This window comes from Dermochelys coriacea, chromosome 8 (assembly GCF_009764565.3).
Source record: "Dermochelys coriacea isolate rDerCor1 chromosome 8, rDerCor1.pri.v4, whole genome shotgun sequence".
NCBI classification, from domain to species: Eukaryota; Metazoa; Chordata; order Testudines; family Dermochelyidae; genus Dermochelys; species Dermochelys coriacea.
The window spans coordinates 41765589-41790904 of NC_050075.1; the positions used below are offsets into that span (position 1 = coordinate 41765589).

A 25316-nucleotide genomic window follows, 5' to 3' on the forward strand; every position below is an offset into this window, starting at 1 on the left:
TCACCTCAGGACAAAATGCAGAGACAAAATTTCTCGATACTTTCAAGGTCTGCTTCTTGGAGCAGCTGGTACAGGAACCCACAAGGGGAGAGGCAACTCTCGATCTAGTCCTGAGTGGAGCGTAGGATCTGGTCCAAGAGGTAACTATAACAGGACCACTTGGAAATAGTGACCATAATATAATAACATTTAACATTCCTGTGGTGGGAAGAAACCAACACTGTGGCATTTAATTTCAGAAAGGGGAATTATACAAAAATGAGGAGGTTAAACAGAAATTAAAAGGTACAGTGACTAGAGTGAAATCCCTGCAAACTGCATGGACACTTTTCAAAGACACCATAATAGAGGCTCAAGTTAAATGTATACCCCCAAATTTAAAAACACAGTAAAAACTAAAAAAGAGCCACCGTAGCTTAACAACCATGTAAAAGAAGCAGTGAGAGATAAAAAGGCATCTTTTAAAAAGTGGAAGTCAAATCCTAGTGAGGTAACTAGAAAGGAGCATGAACACTGCCGAATTAAATGTAAAAATGTAATAAGAAAAGCCAAAAAAGAGTTTGAAGAACAGCTAGCCAAAAACTCAAAAGGTAGTAACAAAATGTTTTTAAGTACATCAGAAGCAGGAAGCCTGATAAACAACCAGTGGGGCCCCTGGACAATCGAGATACAAAAGGAACACTTAAAGACAATAAAGTACTTAGATTTCCAGAAAGCCTTTGACAAGGTCCCTCACCAAAGGCTCTTACGTAAATTAAGTTGTCATGGGATAAGAGGGAAGATCCTTTCATGGATTGAGAACCGGTTAAAAGGCAGGGAACAAAGGGTAGGAATAAATGGTAAATTTTCAGAATGGAGAGGGGTAACTAGTGGTGATCTGGAGAAAGGAGTAAACAGTGAGGTGGCAAAGTTTGCAGATGATACTAAACTGCTTAAGATAATTAAGACCAAAGTACACTGTGAAGAACTTCAAAAAGATCTTATAAAACTAAGTGATTGGGCAACAAAATGGCAAATGAAATTTAATGTGGATACATGTAAAGTAATGCACATTGGAAAAAATAACTCCAACTATACATACAATATGATGGAGGCTAATTTAGCTATAACTAATCAGGAGAAAGATCTTGGGAGTCATCATGGATAGTTCTTTGAAGACGTCCACGCAGTGTGCAGCGGCAGTCAAAAAAGCAAACGGGATGTTAGAAATCATTTAAAAGGGGATAGAGAATAAGACGGAGAATATCTTATTGCCCTTATATAAATCCATCTTACGCCCACATCTTGAATACAGTGTACAGATGTGGTCTCCTCATCTCAAAAAAGATATACTGGCATTAGAAAGGGTTCAGGGAAGGGCAACTAAAATAATTAGGGGTTTGGAACAGGACCGATATGAGGAGAGATTAAAGAGGTAGGACTTTTCAGCTTGGAAAAGAGGAGACTAAGGGGGGATATGACAGAGGTATATAAAATCATGAGTGTTGTGGAGAAAGTGAATAAGGAAAAGTGATGTACTTATTCCCATAATATAAGAACTAGGGGCCACCAAATGAAATTAATGGGCAGCAGGTTTAAAACAAATAAAAGGAAGTTCTTCTTCACTCAGCGAACAGTCTACCTGTGGAACTCCTTGCCTGAGGAGGTTGTGAAGGCTAGAACTATAATAGGGTTTAAAAGAGAACTGGATAAATTCATGGAGGTTAAGTCCATTAATGGCTATTAGCCAGGATGGGTACGGAATGGTGTCCCTAGCCTCTGTTTGTCAGAGGGTGGAGATGGATGGCAGGAGAGAGATCACTTGATCATAACCTTTTAGGTTCACTCCCTCTGGGGAACCTGGCATTGGCCACTGTCAGTAGATGGGCTGGATGGACCTTTGGTCTGACTCAGTATGGCCAGTCTTATGTTCTTATGTTGTATCTCAATGTGTTTTGATTCTAAGTAGCCTCAGTGAAGCATTTGGTCAGCTTCTCGAGAAAGGACTATTCTCAGTAAGTGCCCAATCAAAAAACACTTAACTGACAATGAACTTTGGGAGACTCCAATCAACATCTGAGCTTTCCTGGGAACGTTCAAACTAACATGTAAACAATGGCCTCGGCCTGCAAACTCAGTCATGCTTGGACATGTGCCTTGCCCATGTGCCTCCAACCTCTATCTTGCTTCTGTGATTTTCCACAGTAGGAACAAAGGGGTGTCCTTTCACAGGGCAGAGAATATAAAAGGCCCTCCATTTTGTCTTCAATCCTGCTTTTTACTTCTAGAGGAACCTTGCTACAAACTGAAGCTCTGAACAAATGACTGAATGACCCATCCCAGCTGTGGATGTCCTCCAGAGACTTGATTTGAACCTGCAGTTTATTCCATCACTGCTACAAGCCTGAACCAAGGACTTTGCCATGACTGTATGTAATTGATTCCATTTAACCAATTCTAGCTCTCATCTTTATCTTTTTCCTTTTATGAATAAACCTTAGATTTTAGATTCTAAAGGATTGGCAACATCATGATTTTGGGTAAGATCTGATTTGTGTATTGACCTGGGTCTGGGGCTTGGTCCTTTGGGATCAGGAGAGCCTTTTTTCTTTTACTGGGGTATTGGTTTTCATAATCATTCGTCCCCATAACAAGTTGCACTGGTGCCTGGAGTGTCTAAGGGAATTGCTTGTATGACTTATGGTTAGCCAGTGGGGTAAAACCAAAGTCCTCTCTGTCTGGCTGGTTTGGTGTGCCTTAGAAGTGGAGAAACCCCAGCCTTGGGCTGTAACTGCCCTGCTCTAAGCAATTTGTCCTGAACTGATACTCTCAGAAGTGTCCCACCAAACACAGCATCGTTACAGCCCGCTCCCTCCAGCTCCGCATCCCGACATTTCTAATGCACTGATTCCCTCTGGCTCCTCGCACCGACGTCTCTCATACACGCCAACTCTCTCCAACTCCGTGCCCCAACGTCTCACATGTCAGCTCCCACTGGCCCCGCACCCAAGGTCTCTTGCACACACCTACTCCCTCCAGCTCCACGTCTTGACATCTCTCACATGCCAGTTCCTCCTGCTCTGCGCCCCAAGGTCTCTTGCATGCTCCTGCTCTCTCTGGCCCCGCGCCCCAATGTCTCTCACAGGCTTGCTCCCTCTGGCCCCGTGCCCCGATGTCTCTCACAGGCCTGCTCCCTCCTGACCCACGCCCCAGTGTCTCTCACAGGCCTGCTCCCTCTGGCCCCGTGCCCTGATGTGTCTCACAGGCCTGCTCCCTGCAGCCCAGCGACCCAATGGCTCTCACACACACACCTGTTCCCTCCGGCCCCACAGTTTGATGTCTCTCACATGCCTGCTTCCTCCTGCCCCGTAGTCTCTCACATGCTTGTCCCCTCCAGCTCCATGACCTGAGGTCCATCATGTGCCTGCTCCCTCCAAATCCGCACCATGACATCTCACACTTGCCAGCTCCCTCTAGTCCCGAGTCCTGACATCTCTCATGCACCTGCTCCCTCCAGCTCCACATCTCGTCATCCCTCACACACCTGATACCTCCAGCTCTGCGCCTTGATGTCTCTCATGCGTCTGCTCCCTCCAGCCCCGTGCCGTGACATCTCACATGCACCTGCTCCCTTTGGCCCCAAGGCCTGATGTCTCTCATGCACCTGCTGCTCCGGATCTGGGCCCAGAAGTCTCTCATGTGCTTGCTTCCTACAGCTCCACACCCCGACATCTCTCACACACCTGATCCCTCCAGCCCCACACCCCAACATCTCTCACATGCCTTCTCCCTCCAGCCCAGATCCCTGATGTCTCTCACATGCTGGCTTCCACCAGCCCTGTGCCCAATGTCTCTCTCATGCCTGCTCCCTCCGGCCCCACACTCCGACATCTCTCATGCCTACTCCTTCTAGCTCCATGTCCTGACATCTCTCACATGCCTGCTCCCTCCAGCCCCATGCCCCGACATTTCTCATGTGCCTACTCCCTCCAGTCCCCCGTCCGATGTCTCTCACATGCCTGCTCCCTCTGGCCCCAAAGTCTCTCACGCACATGCTGCCTCCGGCCCCTTGCCCCAACGTTTCTTACACGCCTGCTGCCTCCGGCCCCGTGCTCTGATGTCTCTCACATGCCTGCTCCCTCCAGCCCCAAGCCCTGATGTCTCTCACATGCGCCAACTCTCTGATGCCGGGAGCCAACCTCTCTTACACATCTGCTCCCTCTGGCCCCAATCCCCGACGTCTCTCATGCACTTACTCCCTCCAGCTCCATGCCCTGACATCTCTCACATACCAGTTTCTCCTGCGCCATGCCCCAAGGTCTCTTGCACGCACCTGCTCCCTCCTGCCCCACGCCCCAACGTCTCTCACACGCCTGCTCCCTCCGGCCCCACACCCCAATGTGTCTCACATGCCTGCTCCCTCCAAATATGTGCTGTGACATCTCACATGTGCCTCCTCTCTCAGCCCTGAGCCCTGACATTTCTCATGCCCCTGCTTCCTCCAGCCCCGCACCTCAACATATCTCAAACACCTGATCCCTCCAGCTCCATGTCCCAACATTTCTCACATGCCTGCTTCCTACAGCCCTGTGCCCAATGTCTCTCTCATGCCTGCTCCCTCTGGCCCCGCACCCCAACGTCTCTCACACACATGCTCCCTCCAGCTCCGTGACCTGACGTCTCTCATACACCTGCTTCCTCCAGCAACGCATCTTGACGTCTCTCACGTGCCTTCTTGCTCCAGCCCTGCACCCCAACATCTCTCATGTGCCTGCTCCCTCCAGCTCTGTGCCGTGACATCTCACATGCGCCTGCTCCCTTTGGCCCCGAGACCCGACGTCTCTCACAAACCTGCTGCTCCAGATCTTGGCCCCGACTTCTCTCACGTGCTTGCTTCCTACAGCTCCGCGCCCCAATATCTCTCACATACCTGATCACTTCAGCTCTGCACCCTGACATCTCTCACACACCTGCTCCCTCCAGCCCAGACCCCCGAAGTCTCTCACATACTTCCTTCCTCCAGTGCCCAATGTCTCTCTCATGCCTCCTCCCTCTGGCCCCGCACTCCAATGTCTCTCACGTACCTACTCCCTCTAGCTTCACGTCCCAACGTCTCTCACATGCCTGCTCCCTCTGGGCCCGAGCCTCGAGGTCTCTCATGTGCCTGCTCCTCCCTCCCTGTGCCCTGACATCCCTCAAACGCCTGCTCTGTCGGACCCCGCACCCCGATGTCTCACATGTGCCTGCTCCCTTCAGCTCCGCCTCCCAACATTTCTAATGCACGAGCTCCCTCCAGCCCTTCTGTGACATTATCGACATGAACTATAACTGTATAGATCATTGTTGCAACCAAGGTGTTATAGTTGCACTAAATCTTGTACAAAGGAGGTTAAGTAAGGTGTCTATTAAAAGGTTATGATTATGCTGGTTATGATTGCTGGTTATGATTATGCTGTCTGTATGTGTGTATCATTTTTGTATTTGAAGTTATAAGTATTGGTTCTATACTGTCTGTATTTCAAACTTGTGCTATATTTCTGCTTGACACTCCAGACAGTTTGGAATCAGCACTGCCTAGCCTGCTTGATTGCCCATTAAGGATCATCAGCTATATATAAGGGGACTGTTGCCCCCTTACTAACATTCAGTGGGGGTGTTTTAGTTGCTAGCTCCCAGTATTAGAAAGGGGAAAGGGTCGATGGGGAATCAGGACCCTGAGACTGACAGCCCCCAGGAACAATGGGGAGAGGTCAGTGCTCCAGGTCAGCCTGAATGACAGGGCGGGTGGGCTACTCAGGGAGTCAGGAGGCCAGGGAGGTCTCGTCCTTCATGTGAGCTGGAATTGCCTGGGTCAGACAGAGTGGGACTGAGTTAAGGAGAAAGCAGGGGCCAAAGCTGAGCTGGGGAGCAGAGCTACGCTAGATCCAGAGAGAGCAGACCCTGTCCTGGGAGCAGAGCTGCAGCACCAAAGCCAGAGGCACAGCCCAGACAGAGCAGACTGGCCCTGGGAGGAGAACTGCAGCAACCAGAGCCAGAGGGGCCAGAAAAGCAGCCCACGAAGCAGGTTAGTGCTGGGAGCAGAGTCACAGAAGCAGCCTGCAGAGCAGACCTGTCCTGGGAGCAGAGCTGTAGCAACCAGAGGCAGAGGGGCCAAAGAAGCCGCCCAGGGAGCTGGAGGCAGAACAGCTGCAGCGGCAGTAGTGCTGAGACAGAGTGGTGGAGCTGGGGCTGGAGCAGTCCGGAGCTGGGTGTGGTGAGCAGCTGGGGAGACTGAGGGGGATCCTGGGCAGCAGGCCCAGCAAAGGGAGACACATCAGCCAAGAGGCTCTGCAGGCCAGGCTTGGATCATAACCCCGATAGGGCAGGGGCAACACTGGGAAGAGGGGTCCTACCACTTAAGAGCCTGAGAGCGTGTGGCCACCACCAGAGCAAGTGTCCAACCCACAGCATCCCTACAGCACAGCCAGGGCCTGAGAAGAAGGCCTGGGACTTACAAGGAACAGACTGTGAACTGCCCTGACGTTCCAGAGACACTGTTTGTGATGTTCCCTGCCACAGAGCGAGTTGATGTGTTTCCTTTAACCTTTCCCATTTTTCCTTATTCTTTTTAAAATTAATTGTTGATTAAATAACTTGCATTTGCTTTAAATTGTATGTAATGGTCAGTGGGTCAGAGAAGTGCCCAGTGCAGAGAAAGTACCCCGAAATGGGGACACCCTAGCCCCTGTCCTAGGTGACCACAGCAGGGTTGGGGGTCGAGCCCCCCCCAGGAATCGTGGGCCCAGCCTTGTTGGGGTTACAAGGACTCTGCCAGACAGGAAAGTGGAAGGGGAGTCCTCAAGGGCAGGGAGACCACTGGGTAAAGGAAGTGGGAGCGAGGACTCAGATCCTTTCGCTAGCCCACTTCACCGGGGTAGTGTAGAAGCCAGGAAAGTTCCCCACAATAGCGGGACTATTCTCCCGCTTACATATACAATTGACCCATTGAGAGAAGGCAGATACACCTTATGACTCAGCAAGGCATGCACGGGCATGCCTATGGAGAGGACTCTAAGGCTTTCAAGCCATGTACTGGGCAGCTTGTGTTTGGAACAAAGGAAGCACATGCCACATGGTAAGAGACTATAAAAGGCAGCTGCATCTTCTTCATTTGGTCTTCATTCCTCCTTGTCTATTGAGGAACTTTACTACAAACTAAAGCTCTGAACAATGGACTAAATGACCCATCCCAGCTGTGGATGTACTCCAGTGACTCGATGTGAACCTGCAGTTTATTCCATCACTACTAGAAGCCTGAATCAAGAACTTTCCAATGACTGGTTTCAGAGTAGCAGCCGTGTTAGTCTGTATTCGCAAAAAGAAAAGGAGTACTTGTGGCACCTTAGAGACTAACAAATTTATTAGAGCATAAGCTTTCGTGAGCTACAGCTCACTTCATCGGATGCATTTGGTGGAAAAAACAGAGGAGAGATTTATATACACACACAGAGAACATGAAACAATGCGTTTATCATACACACGGTAAGGAGAGTGATCACTTAAGATAAGCCATCACCAGCAGCGGGGGGGGGGGGGGGGGTGGGGGGGGGAAGGAGGAAAACCTTTCATGGTGACAAGCAAGGTAGGCTAATTCCAGCAGTTAACAAGAATATCAGAGGAACAGTGGGGGGTGGGGTGGGGGGGAGAAATACCATGGGGAAATAGTTAACCTCAGCCATGCAGAACACAATGCCATCCACAGCCTCAGAAACAACTCTGACATCATAATCAAAAAGGCTGACAAAGGAGGTGCTGTCGTCATCATGAATAGGTCGGAATATGAACAAGAGGCTACTAGGCAGCTCTCCAACACCACTTTCTACAAGACATTACCCTCTGATCCCACTGAGAGTTACCAAAAGAAACTACAGCATTTGCTCAAGAAACTCCCTGAAAAAGCACAAGAACAAATCCGCACAGACACACCCCTAGAACCCTGACCTGGGGTATTCTATCTGCTACCCAGATCCATAAACCTGGAAATCCTGGATGCCCCATCATCTCAGGCATTGGCACCCTGACAGCAGGATTGTCTGGCTATGTAGACTCCCTCCTCAGGCCCTTCGTTACCAGCACTCCCAGCTATCTTCGAGACACCACTGACTTCCTGAGGAAACTACAGTCCATTGGTGATCTTCCTAAAAACACCATCCTAGCCACTATGGATGTAGAAGCCCTCTACACCAACATTCCACACAAAGATGGACTACAAGCCATCAGGAACAGTATCCCCGATACTGTCACGGCTAACCTGGTGGCTGGGCTTTGTGACTTTGTCCTCACCCATAACTATTTCACATTTGGTGACAATGTATACCTTCAAATCAGCGGCACTGCGATGGGTACCCGCATGGCCCCACAGTATGCCAACATTTTTATGGCTGACTTAGAACAACGCTTCCTCAGCTCTCATCCCCTAATGCCCATACTCTACTTGCGCTACATTGATGACATCTTCATCATCTGGACCCATGGAAAAGAAGCTCTTGAGGAATTCCACCATGATTTCAACAATTTCCATCCCACCATCAACCTCAGCCTGGACCAGTCCACACAAGAGATCCACTTCCTGGAAACTACGGTGCTAATAAGCGATGGTCACATAAACACCACCCTATACCGGAAACCTACTGACCGCTATTCCTACCTACATGCCTCTAGCTTTCATCCAGATCATACCACTCGATCCATTGTCTACAGCCAAGCTCTACGATATAACCGCATTTGCTCCAACCCCTCAGACAGAGACAAACACCTACAAGATCTCTATCATGCATTCCTACAACTACAATACCCACCTGCTGAAGTGAAGAAACAGATTGACAGAGCCAGAAGAGTACCCAGAAGTCACCTACTACAGGACAGGCCCAACAAAGAAAATAACAGAACGCCACTAGCCATCACCTTCAGCCCCCAACTAAAACCTCTCCAACGCATCATCAAGGATCTACAACCTATCTTGAAGGACGACCCATCACTCTCACAGATCTTGGGAGACAGGCCAGTCCTTGCTTACAGACAGCTCCCCAATCTGAAGCAGATACTCACCAGCAACCACACACCGCACAACAGAACCACTAACCCAGGAACCTATCCTTGCAACAAAGCCCGTTGCCAACTCTGTCCACATATCTATTCAGGGGATACCATCATAGGGCCTAATCACATCAGCCACACTATCAGAGGCTCATTCACCTGCGCATCTACCAATGTGATATATGCCATCATGTGCCAGCAATGCCCCTCTGCCATGTACATTGGTCAAACTGGACAGTCTCTACGTAAAAGAATGAATGGACACAAATCAGAAGTCAAGAATTATAACATTCAAAAACCAGTTGGAGAACACTTCAATCTCTCTGGTCAATCGATTACAGACCTAAGAGTGGCTATCCTTCAACAAAAAAACTTCAAAAATAGACTCCAACGAGAGACTGCTGTATTGGAATTAATTTGCAAACTGGATACAATTAACTTAGGCTTGAATAGAGACTGGGAATGGATGAGTCATTACACAAAGTAAAACTATTTCCCCATGGTATTTCTCCCCCCCACTCCACCCCCCCACTGTTCCTCTGATATTCTTGTTAACTGCTGGAATTAGCCTACCTTGCTTGTCACCATGAAAGGGTTTCCTCCTTCCCCCCCCACCACCCCCCCCGCTGCTGGTGATGGCTTATCTTAAGTGATCACTCTCCTTACCGTGTGTATGATAAACCCATTGTTTCATGTTCTCAGTGTGTGTGTATATAAATCTCTCCTCTGTTTTTTCCACCAAATGCATCCGATGAAGTGAGCTGTAGCTCACGAAAGCTTATGCTCTAATAAATTTGTTAGTCTCTAAGGTGCCACAAGTACTCCTTTTCTTTTTGCCATGACTGTATGTAATTGATCCATTTAACCAATTTTAACTCTCATCCATATTTCTTTCTTTTTATGAATAAACCTTTAGATTTTAGATTCTAAAGGATTGGCAACAGTGTGATTTGTGGATAAGATCTAACTTGTATATTGACCTGGATCTGGGGCTTGATCCTTTGGAATCGGGGAAAAAAGAACCTTTTTTCTTTTACTGGGGTATTGGTTTTCACAGCCATTGTCCCCATAAGGAGCGATGCTGGTGGCGATACTGGGAAACTGGACTGTCTAAGGGAACTGCTTGTAAGACTTCTGGTTAGACAGTGGGGTAAAACTAGAGTCCTCTCTGGCTGGTTTGTGTGCAAAGGACCCCCAGCCTTGCGCTGTAACTGCCCTGCTCTATGCAATTTGTCCCGAATTGATATTCTCAGTAGTGTCCCACCAAAGGCCGCTTCGTTACACACTCACCCTGACAACTCTCACACGTGCCAGCTCTCTCCTGCTCCATGCCCGAACATCTCTCACGTGCCTGCTCCCTCCAACCTTGCATCCCAACGTCTCTCACACTCCTGCTCCCTCTGGCCCAGCACCCCAACGTCTCTCACACGCCTGCTCCTTCCAACTCTACACCCCGACATCTCTTACACACCTGCTCCCTCCAGTCCTGTGCCTGTTGTCTCTCACACGGCTGCTCTCTCAACCTCCGTGACCCAATGTCTCTCACATGCCTCCTCCCTCCGGCTCTGCACCCCGACGTCTCTCATGCGCCTGTTTCCTCTGGTCTTGCATCCCGATGTCTCTCACATGCCTGCTCCCTCTGGCCCTGTGTCCCGATGTCTCTCACATGCCTGATCCCTCTGGCCACGTGTTCCAACATTTCTCACAGGGTCCTGCTCCCTCCGGCCCCGAGCCCTGATGTCTCTCACGCACTTGCTCCCTCCATTCCCTCACCCCAACGTCTCTCACATGCCTGCTCCCTCTGGCCCCGAGCCCCAACCTCTCTCATGCCCCTTCTCCCTCCAGCCCTGTGCCCTGACATCTCTCACACGCCTGCTCCCTCCAGTCTTGCGCCCCGACATCTCTCACCTGCCTACTCCCTCTGGTCCCGAGCCCTGATGTTTCTCACGCACGCTCCCTCTGGCCCTGCATACCGAAGTCTCTCACACACCTGCTCCCTCCAGCCCTGCACCCCATCTCTCACACGCCTCTTCCCTCCAGCCACAGGTAGACGTTCCCCCCCTCAGCTTTGGCTCAGGGTGAAATGAATTGGTATTTTCAATACATGTCTTAATGGACAAGTATCCTCATCATAAACATATTCCTGAAACCACAGCTACAGTCTAGGTGCAGTTGGAGAGTGCAGAAGCCACTATGGTTTGTAGGAACTTCCTCTTTGATTCCAATTCCCACTGATCCACACTCCTCAAACTTTGCTTTGAGGTTTTAATTGAAATGGTCCTAAAAACCCACAGTAAAACTCAGCAACAACTGCTGTGTTTCACCCATTTCATGTAGGAATCATACACTGTCCAGAGTCCCTCAAAAGATTCATGCACTACAGCAATTTGTTTGGTATAATTTAGGCTGAGTTTTGAGTTTGTAACAAAAACACTAAGTCAGATGAGTTTTGCATGGTCTGGGGGTCTGTAATAAAAGATTCTATTTAGAAAAGCTGGACGTGCACAAGTCCATGGGGCCGGACGAATTGCATCCGAGAGTGCTGAGGGAATTGGCGGCTGTGATTGCAGAGCCCTTGGCCATTATCTTTGAAAACTCGTGGCGAACGGGGGAAGTCCCGGATGACTGGAAAAAGGCTAATGTAGTGCCCATCTTTAAAAAAGGGAAGAAGGAGGATCCTGGGAACTACAGGCCAGTCAGCCTCACCTCAGTCCCTGGAAAAATCATGGAGCAGGTCCTCAAAGAATCAATCCTGAAGCACTTAGAGGAGAGGAAAGTGATCAGGAACAGTCAGCATGGATTCACCAAGGGAAGGTCATGCCTGACTAATCTAATCGCCTTTTATGATGAGATTACTGGTTCTGTGGATGAAGGGAAAGCAGTGGATGTATTGTTTCTTGACTTTAGCAAAGCTTTTGACACGGTCTCCCACAGCATTCTTGTCAGCAAGTTAAGGAAGTATGGGCTGGATGAATGCACTATAAGGTGGGTAGAAAGCTGGCTAGATTGTCGGGCTCAACGGGTAGTGATCAATGGCTCCATGTCTAGTTGGCAGCCGGTGTCAAGTGGAGTGCCCCAGGGGTCGGTCCTGGGGCCCGTTTTGTTCAATATCTTCATAAATGATCTGGAGGATGGTGTGGATTGCACTCTCAGCAAATTTGCGGATGATACTAAACTGGGAGGAGTGGTAGATACGCTGGAGGGGAGGGATAGGATACAGAAGGACCTAGACAAATTGGAAGATTGGGCCAAAAGAAATCTAATGAGGTTCAATAAGGATAAGTGCAGGGTCCTGCACTTAGGATGGAAGAATCCAATGCACCGCTACAGACTAGGGACCGAATGGCTCGGCAGCAGTTCTGCGGAAAAGGACCTAGGGGTGACAGTGGACGAGAAGCTGGATATGAGTCAGCAGTGTGCCCTGTTGCCAAGAAGGCCAATGGCATTTTGGGATGTATAAGTAGGGGCATAGCGAGCAGATCGAGGGACGTGATCGTTCCCCTCTATTCGACACTGGTGAGGCCTCATCTGGAGTACTGTGTCCAGTTTTGGGCCCCACACTACAAGAAGGATGTGGATAAATTGGAAAGAGTACAGCGAAGGGCAACAAAAATGATTAGGGGTCTAGAGCACATGACTTATGAGGAGAGGCTGAGGGAGCTGGGATTGTTTAGTCTGCAGAAGAGAAGAATGAGGGGGGATTTGATAGCTGCTTTCAACTACCTGAAAGGGGGTTTCAAAGAGGATGGCTCTAGACTGTTCTCAATGGTAGCAGATGACAGAACGAGGAGTAATGGTCTCAAGTTGCAATGGGGGAGGTTTAGATTGGATATTAGGAAAAACTTTTTCACTAAGAGGGTGGTGAAACACTGGAATGCGTTACCTAGGGAGGTGGTAGAATCTCCTTCCTTAGAGGTTTTTAAGGTCAGGCTTGACAAAGCCCTGGCTAGGATGATTTAACTGGGACTTGGTCCTGCTTTGAGCAGGGGGTTGGACTAGATGACCTTCTGGGGTCCCTTCCAACCCTGATATTCTATGATTCTATGATTCTATGATTCTAACAGTTTTGTTCACATCCTGGCAGGGGGATGTTTACATCCCTCTGCAAAACTGCTCCCTTTGAATTGGGAAAAAATCATGAAAACATCCATTCCTGGGAGGAAGGTCTTCTGGTTAAAGCTCTGACAACGATTCCTTCCATGACCTTGGGTGAATCACTTGGCTGTGCCTCAATTTCCTCCCCTGGGAAACGTGATTTCAAATCTTATTGTGTGGAGATTCACTATGTCACTGTGAGGTGAGAAGGAAGGTAGGTTTATAGTATTTGTCTGATGCTAAAGAAATGCAAAATTTTATCATCTTAGCTTCTGAAAAAGGTTTTCTCCCCACGCCCCTGTATTTTGGGAGTCAGGTGCTCAGCAGACACCCTTGAGCATGTCATTTAATACAGGCAGCTCTCTCTGGAAGCTTCTCTCAGGCACAGCTGAGTGGTACCCAGTGTCCTTCCAGTCCAGCCTCTGTAGCTACTCTGCTAAGCCTGCCAGCAGCGGAGACTTTGTGTTAAATAACATGGCAGCTTTTTGTGACACATTCTGCTTTGTGGATATGCATTTACTCTCCACTGGGAACTAGACTGAGACCATCAACAGAGTTTACATAAGCTACCGAACAGCCATCAGATAGTCACATTGTTAATAGAGGATATGTACCACTGACCTAGCAAAGAAAAGTTGTAGAGTCCATTAAAAGTCCTCCAAGCCATTCAGTCATGCACAACCATACATCTGAGAGCAAAGAATGCAGGCCATAACTACAGGAGGAGGGCCTGTATCCTGGCAAGCAATGACTCTGGGAAGATTTAGGAGTCATAGTGGATGAGCAACTAAAAATGAGCTCTCAGTCTGGTACTGTGGAATAAACAGCTAATGTGATGCTTGGATGTATAAACAGGAGAGTAGCACTAGGGAGGTGATTTTAGCTCTGTATATGGCCTTGGTGAGACTGATCCTGGATTAGGAATCCAGTTCTGGTGTCCAAATCTTAAAAAGGATATTGAAAAATTGGAAAAGATGCAAAAAAGAACCACTAAAATTATTTGAGGGCTGGAGAAAATGCCTGATAATGAAAGACTTAAAGAGCTCCATCTCTTCAGCTTAATAAAAAAATCAAGAGGTGATTTGATTATGGTGTACCAATACCTCCACAGGGAGAAAATAATGAATACTAAAGGTCTCTTTAACCTAGCAGAGAAAGGCAAAATAAGAATCAATGGCTGGAAGCTGAAGCCAGACCAATCTCAATGAGAATAAGGCCCACATTTCTAACAGGGACTGAATTTAGTCATGAGAACAAACTCTCCAGGGAAGTGGAGGATTCGGCAGTATCAGGGTAACTGAGTAAAATGTAATGGTCTGTGATATACAGGAGGTCAGCCTAGGTGATCCCTTCTGGACTTAAAATCTATGACTCAGTGATTCACTTCCCATGGCAAAAGTTTAAAAATCAGAAGTGTATGTCTTCCCCCTGCCTGGCTTTACAGTGCGTGGCTTCCACTCAGACAAGAAATGTCACAATAATAAGAGAAATACTGTGGCTATATATTGCTGGCCTGTCTGGCACCAGGAAGTGTCGCCCATTGTGAGAGAGAGCCTGTTCTCTCAACTTCTGCAGCTGGATTTCTACAGCAAAAAAATGTTTGGCTAACTCTGTTGAGGGATCTTTCTGAACTGAGCTGGCAGGGTTCAGCCCATTCCAAGCTGACAAGTATCCACACCACAACTGGCTGTAAATACCTCCATGGGGGGAGTCTCAGCAGAGGCCAAGGACTGAACTAGCCATAGAGAATGAACTCCTCCTAGAGGCAGGCTCTCGGTGCCGGGCTTGGGACAGGCTGCTGTGTGGGAAGCTCATACTGCTGTTGCACGTCTGTGATAAAGAGAACTTCAATGTCTGGGTCTGTCATTTGACTCTCATATTAACTCACAATAAACAAAGAGACCCTGTGTGAGTTTGCCTTTTATCATCATATTGGTTCCATACTTCTCACTTTGTCTGAGCTGTGACTGCAAACATGGTAATGGAGCCATTACAGTGAACTGAGTCACCATGCAAAACCAAATATAGTACTGTGCAAAAACCTGGATAATATATAGCTTATCCATGCACTGGGTACTGTTCTAACTATGCACTGACACCATCCACAGTAACAGCTCCTCGGAGGGGGTCCCCGTGGCCAATGTAGACAATGAATATGAAGACTACTAAGCAAAGTTGTAGGTCCAGTGACATTGGCTGCACAGTCTGACAGTTTCATAGACTTTAAAGCCAGAAGGGACCAACATGATCATCTAGTCTGACCTCCTGCACATCACAGGCCACAGAAACCCCCCTTCCCCTCCTGTAATAGACCCCTAACCTCTGGCTGAGTTACTGAAGTCCTCAAATCATGGTTTAAAGCAGGGTGGGAAAAAATCAATGCTTTTTTTTTTAAATTAAAAAATCTGATTTTTTTATTTAAATCAGATTTTTTGATAAAATGCTTTTTGAGGAAAAAACCTATCTAAAGATATCTCATCATGGAATAGGGATTACACATTCTAATTCTATAGTATTAGACAATATATTCATGTAATGATAAGAAAAGTTTTGTAAATGAGTTCCAATAGTTCATGGATTAGAGACTCAATCATATGGGGTTCTAGGGGCTTCTGTGTAGATTATTTAGGTTAATCTTTCTATCTACCCAATGGGACTCAGTGCTCAGTCTAGAAGATACCATCAGAGATGCTTAGTTTTGCAGGTCTCAAACTGTGGATTTGTGTCTCCAGAGATAACATGCTTGTTAACAGCAAAAATGTTTTTAAATAAATATATAAATAAATAATATATAGAGGTGAGAAATAACAGATCTCAACCGTATTGTCCCTCTGCAAATTTGTGTACACAGAGTCAATCCCTTACCTCTCTCTAAAAGTGCAAAGTTTCAAAAAAGTTCAATGAACAGAAGATTGTTGGGGGCGGAATAGATCTGGACAAGGAGAAGAAGTCTGGAGATAAATGTGAGAAGGGACGGAAAGGCAGTAGAAACAAAAGTGAAACTGAGTACTTGTGGCACCTTAGAGACTAACAAATTTATTAGAGCATAAGCTTTCGTGAGCTACAGCTCACTTCATCGGATGCTGTAGCTCACGAAAGCTTATGCTCTAATAAATTTGTTAGTCTCTAAGGTGCCACAAATACTCCTTTTCTTTTTGCGAATACAGACTAACATGGCTGCTACTCTGAAAAGTGGAACTGTTTGAGCAGCATATTCCAGAAGTCTTGAGGTCTTTCTGAGTATAGCTTTCATTGATTTGAGATCTACCATACCATTCTCTCACTAGAAGGGAAAACCTATAATGGCAGCAGGCTGTAAAAGAGACCCAGTTTGGGAATATTTTAATGAAGTTCCTCTACCTGTGGGTAAGACAGGCACGCATGAAAAATGCAAACAGTGCAACAAAGAAATGCAAGGCCTGGTTGCCCAAATGAAACAATATCATGAGAAGTGTTCCTTCTCAGGAGGAAGCTGCATTGAAGATGTGAAAGGAACATATCTAAACATTCAGAATCTTCAGGCTGATAAACTTTTTTATTTCATACTTCTTTCTTAAGGACTGCCTGTCTTCCTTCTGGACTATTCTTGAATTCTCATGTTTGAGCAAAAAATATAGTTGTTACTCTATGGTACTATAATTTTAGATGCAGTTGTGATAAAAAATAAAGAGCTGAAATAGGCAGATCTTCCTTTTACAATTTCACCTTAAAGTAGTACCGAGTGTCAGTGAATGCAATGAGTAATACTAAATGAGCAGTATGATAATAATAATTAAATAAGTGCATTGACTTATTTTGTTTAGGAGAATCCATCCTCAGCATACAGGATTCTGAAGACTATCCACCTTCAAGATCACCATCATTTTCTACAGTTTCAGAGTTATCTGCTAATGATAGTGTTTCAATCACATAATGTATGTCACATAGCCACAGTATATAACCTGGAGCAAAAAGAAAAAAAAATCTCCATCATCCAGAAACAACCATAGATAAGTTTGTGATAAGAACCAGCAGATTACAAAAAGAGGTTATTAATGAAAAAACTGCCCTGTTTGTTTATGCAACAAACTCTCCTTTCCGTATGATTGAGACGTTGAACCCACATTTCATTAACATGGTTCAGTCATTAAGACCAGGATACAGTCCATCCAACAGAACAGATGTCACAGGAAAATTGCTGGATAAAGTGTATGAAAGAGAACTTGAGCAGTGTGCAAAAAGTCTAGAGAGTGAAATTGTTAACCTGAGTCTTGATGGGTGGAGCAATGTCCACAATGATCCTGTTGTATGTGGTTGTGTGACAACAGAAGAAGGGAATGTCTTCCTTGCAGAAACAACTGATACATCAGGAAATGCACACACAGGAGAATACTTACAAGATTTAGCAGCAAAAGCTATAACAAACCGTGAAAAAAAATTCAAATGTTTAGTACGCAACTTGGTCACAAACAATGCTGCAAACGTATCCAAGATGAGAAGAAATTTAGAAGACAGTCTCAAGCTAACAACATACAATTGCAGTGCTCATTTGATGTACCTCCTAGCCAAAGACTTCAGTATTCCAGAAATATAGGCTAATGTCGTTGAAATTGCAAAATACTTCCGTAACAACCACTTTGCAGCAGCTGCTCTGAAAAAAGTGGGAGGAACCAAGCCAACTCTCCCACAAGACGTGCGATGGAACTCAGTAGGGGACTGTTTTGAGCACTATATCAAGAACTGGCCTAATCTGATGACACTTTGTGAACAAAATCATGAAAAAATAGATGGCACTGTCACAGCCAAAGTTCTCACCATTGGGCTTAAGAAAAATGTTGAACACATGCTGAGTACCCTGAAGCCTATTTCTGTAGCCTTGAACAAAATGAAGGGAAATCACTGTTTTATTGCTGACGCTGTTGACATTTGGAAGGAACTGAGTGAGATCTTAAAAAGAGAAATATGCAATGACAGAGTTAAATTACAAGCATTAAAAAAACAAATGGGACAAGCACTATCTCCAGCTCATTTTCTTGCAAATATTCTCAATTCTCGGTACCAGGATCAAAACTGAACTGCTGAAGAACAGGAGTTGGCTAGGACATGGACATCCAGCAATCATCCCTCCATAATGCCAACTATAATAAACTTCAGAGCTAAGGCTGAACCATTCAAGAAATATGTTTGCTGATGATGTTTTAAAGAAAGTCACATCAGTGAACTGGTGGAAGTCACTTAAACACTTGGATTCAGAAACTGTTGAAGTGAAAATCTCACTTTTAACAGCAGTAGCTTCTTCTGCTGCTGCAGAAAGAATATATTTTCTTCCTTTGGATTAATTCATTCCAAACTGAGAAATCGTTTGAGACCTGAAAAAGCGGGAAAGCTTGTTTTTCTTTTCCATATTATGAACAAACAGGAAAATGAAGGTGAAGACGATTGAGTTAGCTGCAGAAGCCAATATTTTAAGTTTCTCATGTTGACCTGGCTGATAGTGTCAATTTAATTTTTTTTTGTTTTTTAAAAAATATTTCATTTAACTATAAAAAACAATTTTAACAAAAACAAACCTGATTTTTAAAAAACTTGAATGTTTAACTAAATTCAAAAATTCATATGCTTGTTTTGTTAAAATATTGTATGTTTGCTGTTGAAGAAAAAAATCCAGGATACATAATGTTGTTGTTTTAAATCAAATCCATCCTGGTTTAAAGGCTTCAAGTTACAGAGAATCCACCATTTACTCTAGTTTAAACCTGCAAGTGACCTGTGCCCCATGCTGCAGAGGAAGGTGAAAACTCCCCGGGTCTCTGCCAATCTGACCCAGGGGAAAATTCCTTCCTGACCCCAAATATGGTGATTAGTTAGACCCTGAGCATGTGGGGAAAACTCACCGGGCAGACTCCCCAGAAAGAACTCTCTGTAGTAACTCAATGCCCCATCTCCAGCCATTGGAGATATTTGCTACTAGCAGTCACAGATCAGCTACATGCCATTGTAGGCAGTTTCATCATTACCATCCCCTCCAGACACTTCTCAAGCTCAGTCTTGAAGTCAGTTAGGTTTTTTGCCCCCACTGGGAGGCTGTTCCAGAACTACATTCCTCTGATGGGTAGAAACCTTCATGTTATTTCAAGCCTAAACTTGTTCATGGCCAGTTTATATCCATTTGTTCTTGTGTCAACATTGGACTTAACTTAAATAACTCCTCTCCCTCCCTGGTATTTATCCCTCTGACGTATATAGACAGAGCAATCATAGCTCCCCTCAGCCTTCGTTTGGTTAGGCTAATCAAGACAAGCTCTTTGAGTCTCCTCTCATAAGATAGGTTTTCAGTTCCACAGATCATCCTAGTAGCCCTTCTCTGCACCTGTCCCAGTCTGAATTCATATTTCTTAAACACAGGAGACCAGAATTTCACCCAGTATACCAGATGAGGTCTCACCAATGCCTTGTTCAATGGAAAGAACACTTCCCAATCTCAACTGGAAATATCTCTTCTGATACATCCTAGGAGGACTGCATTAGCCTTTTTCATGGTTGCATCTCAATGGCAGTTCATAGTCAATCTCTGAATGACCAATACCCCCAGATCATTCTCCTCCTCTGTCACTTCAAACTGGTAAGTCCCCAGACTTGTTCATAACTGTTCACTAAGAACATAAGAATGGCCATACTGGGTCAGACCAAAGATCCATCCAGTATCCTTTTTACCGACAGTCGCCAATGCAAGGTGCCCCAGAGGGAGTGAATCAAACAGATAATGAACAAGTGATCTCTCTCCTGCCATCCATCTCCACCCTCTGACAAACAGAGGCTAGGGACACCATTCCGTACCCATCCTGGCTAATAGCCATTGATAGACTTAACCTCCATGAATTTATCCAGTTCTCTTTTAAACCCTATTATAGTCCTAGCCTTCACAACCTCTTCAGGCAAGGAGTTCCACAGGTTGACTGTGCGCTGAGTGAAGAAGAACTTCCTTTTATTTGTTTTAAACCTGCTGCCCATTAATTTCATTTGGTGGCCCCAAGTTCTTATACTATGGGAACAAATAAATCACTTTTCCTTATTCACTTTCTCCACACCACTCATGATTTTATATACCTCTATCATATCCCCCTTAATCTCCTCTTTTCCAAGCTGAAAAATTCTAGACTCTTCAATCTCTCCTCATATGGGACCCATTTCAAACCCCTAATCATTTTAGTTGCCCTTTTCTGAACCTTTTCTAATGCCAGTATATCTTTTTTGAGAGGAGACCACATCTGTACACAGTATTCAAGATGTGGGCGTACCATGGTTGTATATAAGGGCAATAAGATATTCTCCGTCTTATTCTCTGTCCCCTTTTTAATGATTCCTAACATCCTCTTTGCTTTTTTGACTGCCTCTGCACACTGCGTGGACATCTTCAGAGAACTATGTATGATGACTTCCAAGATCTCTTTCCTGATTAGTTGTAACTAAATTAGCCCCCATCATATTGTATGTATAGTTGGTTATTTTTTCCAATGTGCATTACTTTACATTTATCCACATTAAATTTCATTTGCCATTTTGTTGCCCAATCACCTAGTTTTATGAGATCTTTTTGAAGTTCTTCACAGTCTGCTTTGGTCTTAACTATCTTGAGCAATTTAGTATCATCTGCAAACTTTGCCACCTCACTGTTTATCCCTTTCTCCAGATCATTTATGAATACATTGAATAGGACAGGTCCTAGAACTGACCCTTGGGGAACACCACTAGTTACCCCTCTCCATTCTGAAAATTTACCATTTATTCCTACTCTTTGTTCCCTGTCTTTTAACCAGTTCTCAGTCCATGAAAGGATCTTCACTATGTCATTTGGAAAGGAAAGGGTTAATATATTACTGCAGAATCACAAAAATTGGAAATGGGAAAGTCCTATTGACCTGTTAATTCACCTACTCCATCCCCTACCAGTGCAAGATTTTTCACTGCAATATCAATCTCATATTTACATTGTAGTAACCTTCATCCCAAAAAGAAAAGGAGTACTTGTGGCACCTTAGAGACTAACAAATTTATTAGAGCATAAGCTTTCGTGAGCTACAGCTCACTTCATCGGATGCATTTGGTGGAAAAAACAGAGGAGAGATTTATATACACACACACAGAGAACATGAAACAATGGGTTTATCATACACACTGTAAGGAGAGTGATCACTTAAGATAAGCCATCACCAACAGCAGGGGGGGGAAAGGAGGAAAACTTTCCATGGTGACAAGCAGGTAGGCTAATTCCAGCAGTTAAAAAGAATATCAGAGGAACAGGGGGGTGGGGTGGGGGGGGAGAAATACCATGGGGAAATAGTTTTACTTTGTGTAATGACTCATCCATTCCCAGTCTCTATTCAAGCCTAAGTTAATTGTATCCAGTTTGCAAATTAATTCCAATTCAGCAGTCTCTCGTTGGAGTCTGTTTTTGAAGCTTTTTTGTTGAAGTATAGCCACTCTTAGGTCTGTGATCGACTGACCAGAGAGATTGAAGTGTTCTCCAACTGGTTTTTGAATGTTATAATTCTTGACGTCTGATTTGTGTCCATTCATTCTTTTACGTAGAGACTGTCCAGTTTGACCAATGTACATGGCAGAGGGGCATTGCTGGCACATGATGGCATATATCACATTGGTAGATGCGCAGGTGAACGAGCCTCTGATAGTGTGGCTGATGTGATTAGGCCCTATGATGGTATCCCCTGAATAGATATGTGGACAGAGTTGGCAACGGACTTTGTTGCAAGGATAGGTTCCTGGGTTAGTGGTTCTGTTGTGTGGTGTGTGGTTGCTGGTGAGTATTTGCTTCAGATTGGGGGGCTGTCTGTAAGCAAGGACTGGTCTATCTCCCAAGATCTGAGAGAGCGATGGCTCGTCCTTCAGGATAGGTTGTAGATCCTTGATGATGCGTTGGAGAGGTTTTAGTTGGGGGCTGAAGGTGATGGCTAGTGGCGTTCTGTTGTTTTCTTTGTTGGGCCTGTCCTGTAGTAGGTGACTTCTGGGTACTCTTCTGGCTCTGTCAATCTGTTTCTTCACTTCAGCAGGTGGGTATTGTAGTTGTAGGAATGCATGATAGAGATCTTGTAGGTGTTTGTCTCTGTCTGAGGGGTTGGAGCAAATGCGGTTATATCGTAGCGCTTGGCTGTAGACAATGGATCGAGTGGTATGATCTGGATGAAAGCTAGAGGCATGTAGTTAGGAATAGCGGTCAGTAGGTTTCCGATATAGGGTGGTGTTTATGTGACCATCGCTTATTAGCACCGTAGTGTCCAGGAAGTGGATCTCTTGTGTGGACTGGTCCAGGCTGAGGTTGATGGTGGGATGGAAATTGTTGAAATCATGGTGGAATTCCTCAAGAGCTTCTTTTCCATGGGTCCAGATGATGAAGATGTCATCAATGTAGCGCAAGTAGAGTAGGGGCATTAGGGGACGACAGCTGAGGAAGTGTTGTTCTAAGTCGGCCATAAAAATGTTGGAGAACACTTCAATCTCTCTGGTCACTCGATCACAGACCTAAGAGTGGCTATACTTCAACAAAAAAGCTTCAAAAACAGACTCCAACGAGAGACTGCTGAATTGGAATTAATTTGCAAACTGGATACAATTAACTTAGGCTTGAATAGAGACTGGGCATGGATGAGTCATTACACAAAGTAAAACTATTTCCCCATGGTATTTCTCCCCCCCACCCCACCCCCCACTGTTCCTCTGATATTCTTGTTAACTGCTGGAATTAGCCTACCTGCTTGTCACCATGGAAGGTTTTCCTCCTTTCCCCCCCCTGCTGTTGGTGATGGCTTATCTTAAGTGATCACTCTCCTTACAGTGTGTATGATAAACCCATTGTTTCATGTTCTCTGTGTGTGTGTATATAAATCTCTCCTCTGTTTTTTCCACCAAATGCATCCGATGAAGTGAGCTGTAGCTCACGAAAGCTTATGCTCTAATAAATTTGTTAATCTCTAAGGTGCCACAAGTCCTCCTTTTCTTTTTGCGAATACAGACTAACACGGCTGCTACTCTGAAACCTTCATCCCAAAGAAACCCAAAATGCCTTACAGACTGATCTGCCAGGGTCATGCTAGCCTCCAATGGAGTGAAATGGAGCAGCGGTTTAACAAAGTGATGTAACCCCATTCAGCATTTTATGACAAGTGACAAATATGCACGCCATCATTGGCTCAGCTCATTCTGTGTCTCTGAATCCACAGAGCAGCAAATGAGAATTTCACATTGCAAGAGGTATAGCAACCAGAGAAAACAATGTGACTTAAGGATTGAGTGTCAACTTTAGGAGTAAACCCACTGTGGTGTGTTCATTTAAATCACTCCCTTATGGCTCATTTAAGCTAGATTTGTGTATAAAACATGCAGACACAAGAGCAGCCAAGAGATAACATTTGTAAAAAAGTATTAGGTAATTAAAGTGCAACAAGATCAGAAAAAGAGAGTTTTAAATTATACTACTGATGTTATGATGTTTATAACCAGTTCTTTTTAACTGGATTTTATTTCAGACTGGAATAGGCAACATCTGCTGTGGATACTCTGTGCTTTCAGGGCAACATTCTTCTCTCCAATCCACTTGTTAATATCTTTTCAACATTGCAGATTTCAGATCTATTGCACATTCTGTACTCTTTTGCATGCATGGGCAGCGCGTGAGCCCTCCATTCAGGGAGAGGGTACCCCCCAGCTCTGCCCCTTCTGCCCAAGGACCCGTCCCTACCCCATCCCTTCCATCCTCTCCCATTCCAGTGGAGCCCTGAGCCCCCACACTGTGGTCAGAGGAGCCCTGCCCCAGCTGCCCTGAGTCCCGGGCCACTGCCAGCTGGCCCACGCACCAGCCACTCTGGCCAGCCTGAGCACCAGCCCGCCCACCCTAGCCCCAACCAGCTTTGTGGGAGAGGCTGAGCAAGGGCAGGAAGAGGAGCAGTGTGGGCGGGGCCATGGGGGAAGTGCAGGAGCGGGGTCTTGGGGCAGAGCATGGGTGGGGCCTCCCCTGGCCTAAGATACCCACCGCTCATGTCTGCATGTGCGACTTCCACTGATGTCAGCAGTAGTTCTACACTGAATAAGTGAAAATCACTGCTGTGTGGATAGGAACTATGCTATACATAGTGTTCAGGAAAATATTGCCTTTCTTTTGTCTGTGGATATTTTAACACTTGCTAGCTGGTGGCAACAATTTCCCTCGTGTAGATGAGGCTTCCTGCACATTATCACAGCCAAAACTTTGCACCAAAATGTTAGCAGCAGCTTTTTCAGCTGAGGTAATCAATCTAGGTTTGTACACCTTATAACGGATCTTCCTCCGGGGCTGAACCTACAAAGGGCAAGCCAAGCCTGCTTCAGCTGCACATTGTCTTCTGCAAACTTGCCCTCCCATTGAAAAGGAACTATACTGATACCTTTAAGTCACTGCTCTCTGCTTCCCGCAACTTCTTCAACCTGAAGTCCCCCTCACAAGGGTTCAGAGCAGAAGGTGGAGCCACGCAGGCACACTTGCAATCAGGCCCTGAAGAGATGGTTTCTACGGTGTAAAAATCCTCTGCTTTGGAAGTGCCTTCATTAATCCTTTGGCAGGCGCCTCGGCCCAGAGGTCTGACCAGACACTTACACTGACAGTTGGAGCCTTCAGACACTGCTTTCACCTTGTCATAGTCACCTAGCAACTAATCACAAGAAAATCACAATGCATCAGTTTGCTCTTAACGTAAGATTTTACTTTTGGTTTGCTTTGTAAAGTTTTTGAGAAAGGCTCAGACACTCTGAACCTTGCAGAAATAGGTCACTACGTACACAAATTGCTGACTAACATTTCTTCTTAGCTATTTGGGAAAGAGGGATTTCTGGTGGGGTATTTCCTTTCACCACTGGAAAATAAATTGCTCAAGCCCAAACAGTCCTTATCTACAAAATAGCTACAAAATTTAAATTTAAACAAAGGGACAGAGCCACCACAGTTTATGTTAAATACACTGATTCCATCAGAGTTAATCCACTGAATTCTTTGCAACTACATACAAGATGCCCTACTTTGGTGGGTTTTAGGAGTTAAGGGAGTCAATGCGTGGTCTGGAATAATGCATAAACGTAATTCATATACTTCCTGGTAATATACAATTTCTAATAGTCTCCTACAATTCCACAGGTTTCCTTTA

The 25316-nt window shown here is 45.5% G+C and overlaps 1 protein-coding gene across 3 annotated transcripts in view; it reads right to left on the reverse strand.

The window, feature by feature from the left end:
* Positions 1-25316, reverse strand: part of OLFML2B (olfactomedin like 2B) — a 103326-nt gene that overhangs the window by 76465 nt on the left and 1545 nt on the right. For all 3 annotated transcript variants that reach the window (XM_038414694.2, XM_038414693.2, XM_043490628.1), the window contains exon 2: positions 24564-24827. In XM_038414694.2, coding sequence (XP_038270622.1) covers positions 24564-24827 — 264 coding nt within the window. The remainder of the gene's footprint in view (positions 1-24563; positions 24828-25316) is intronic.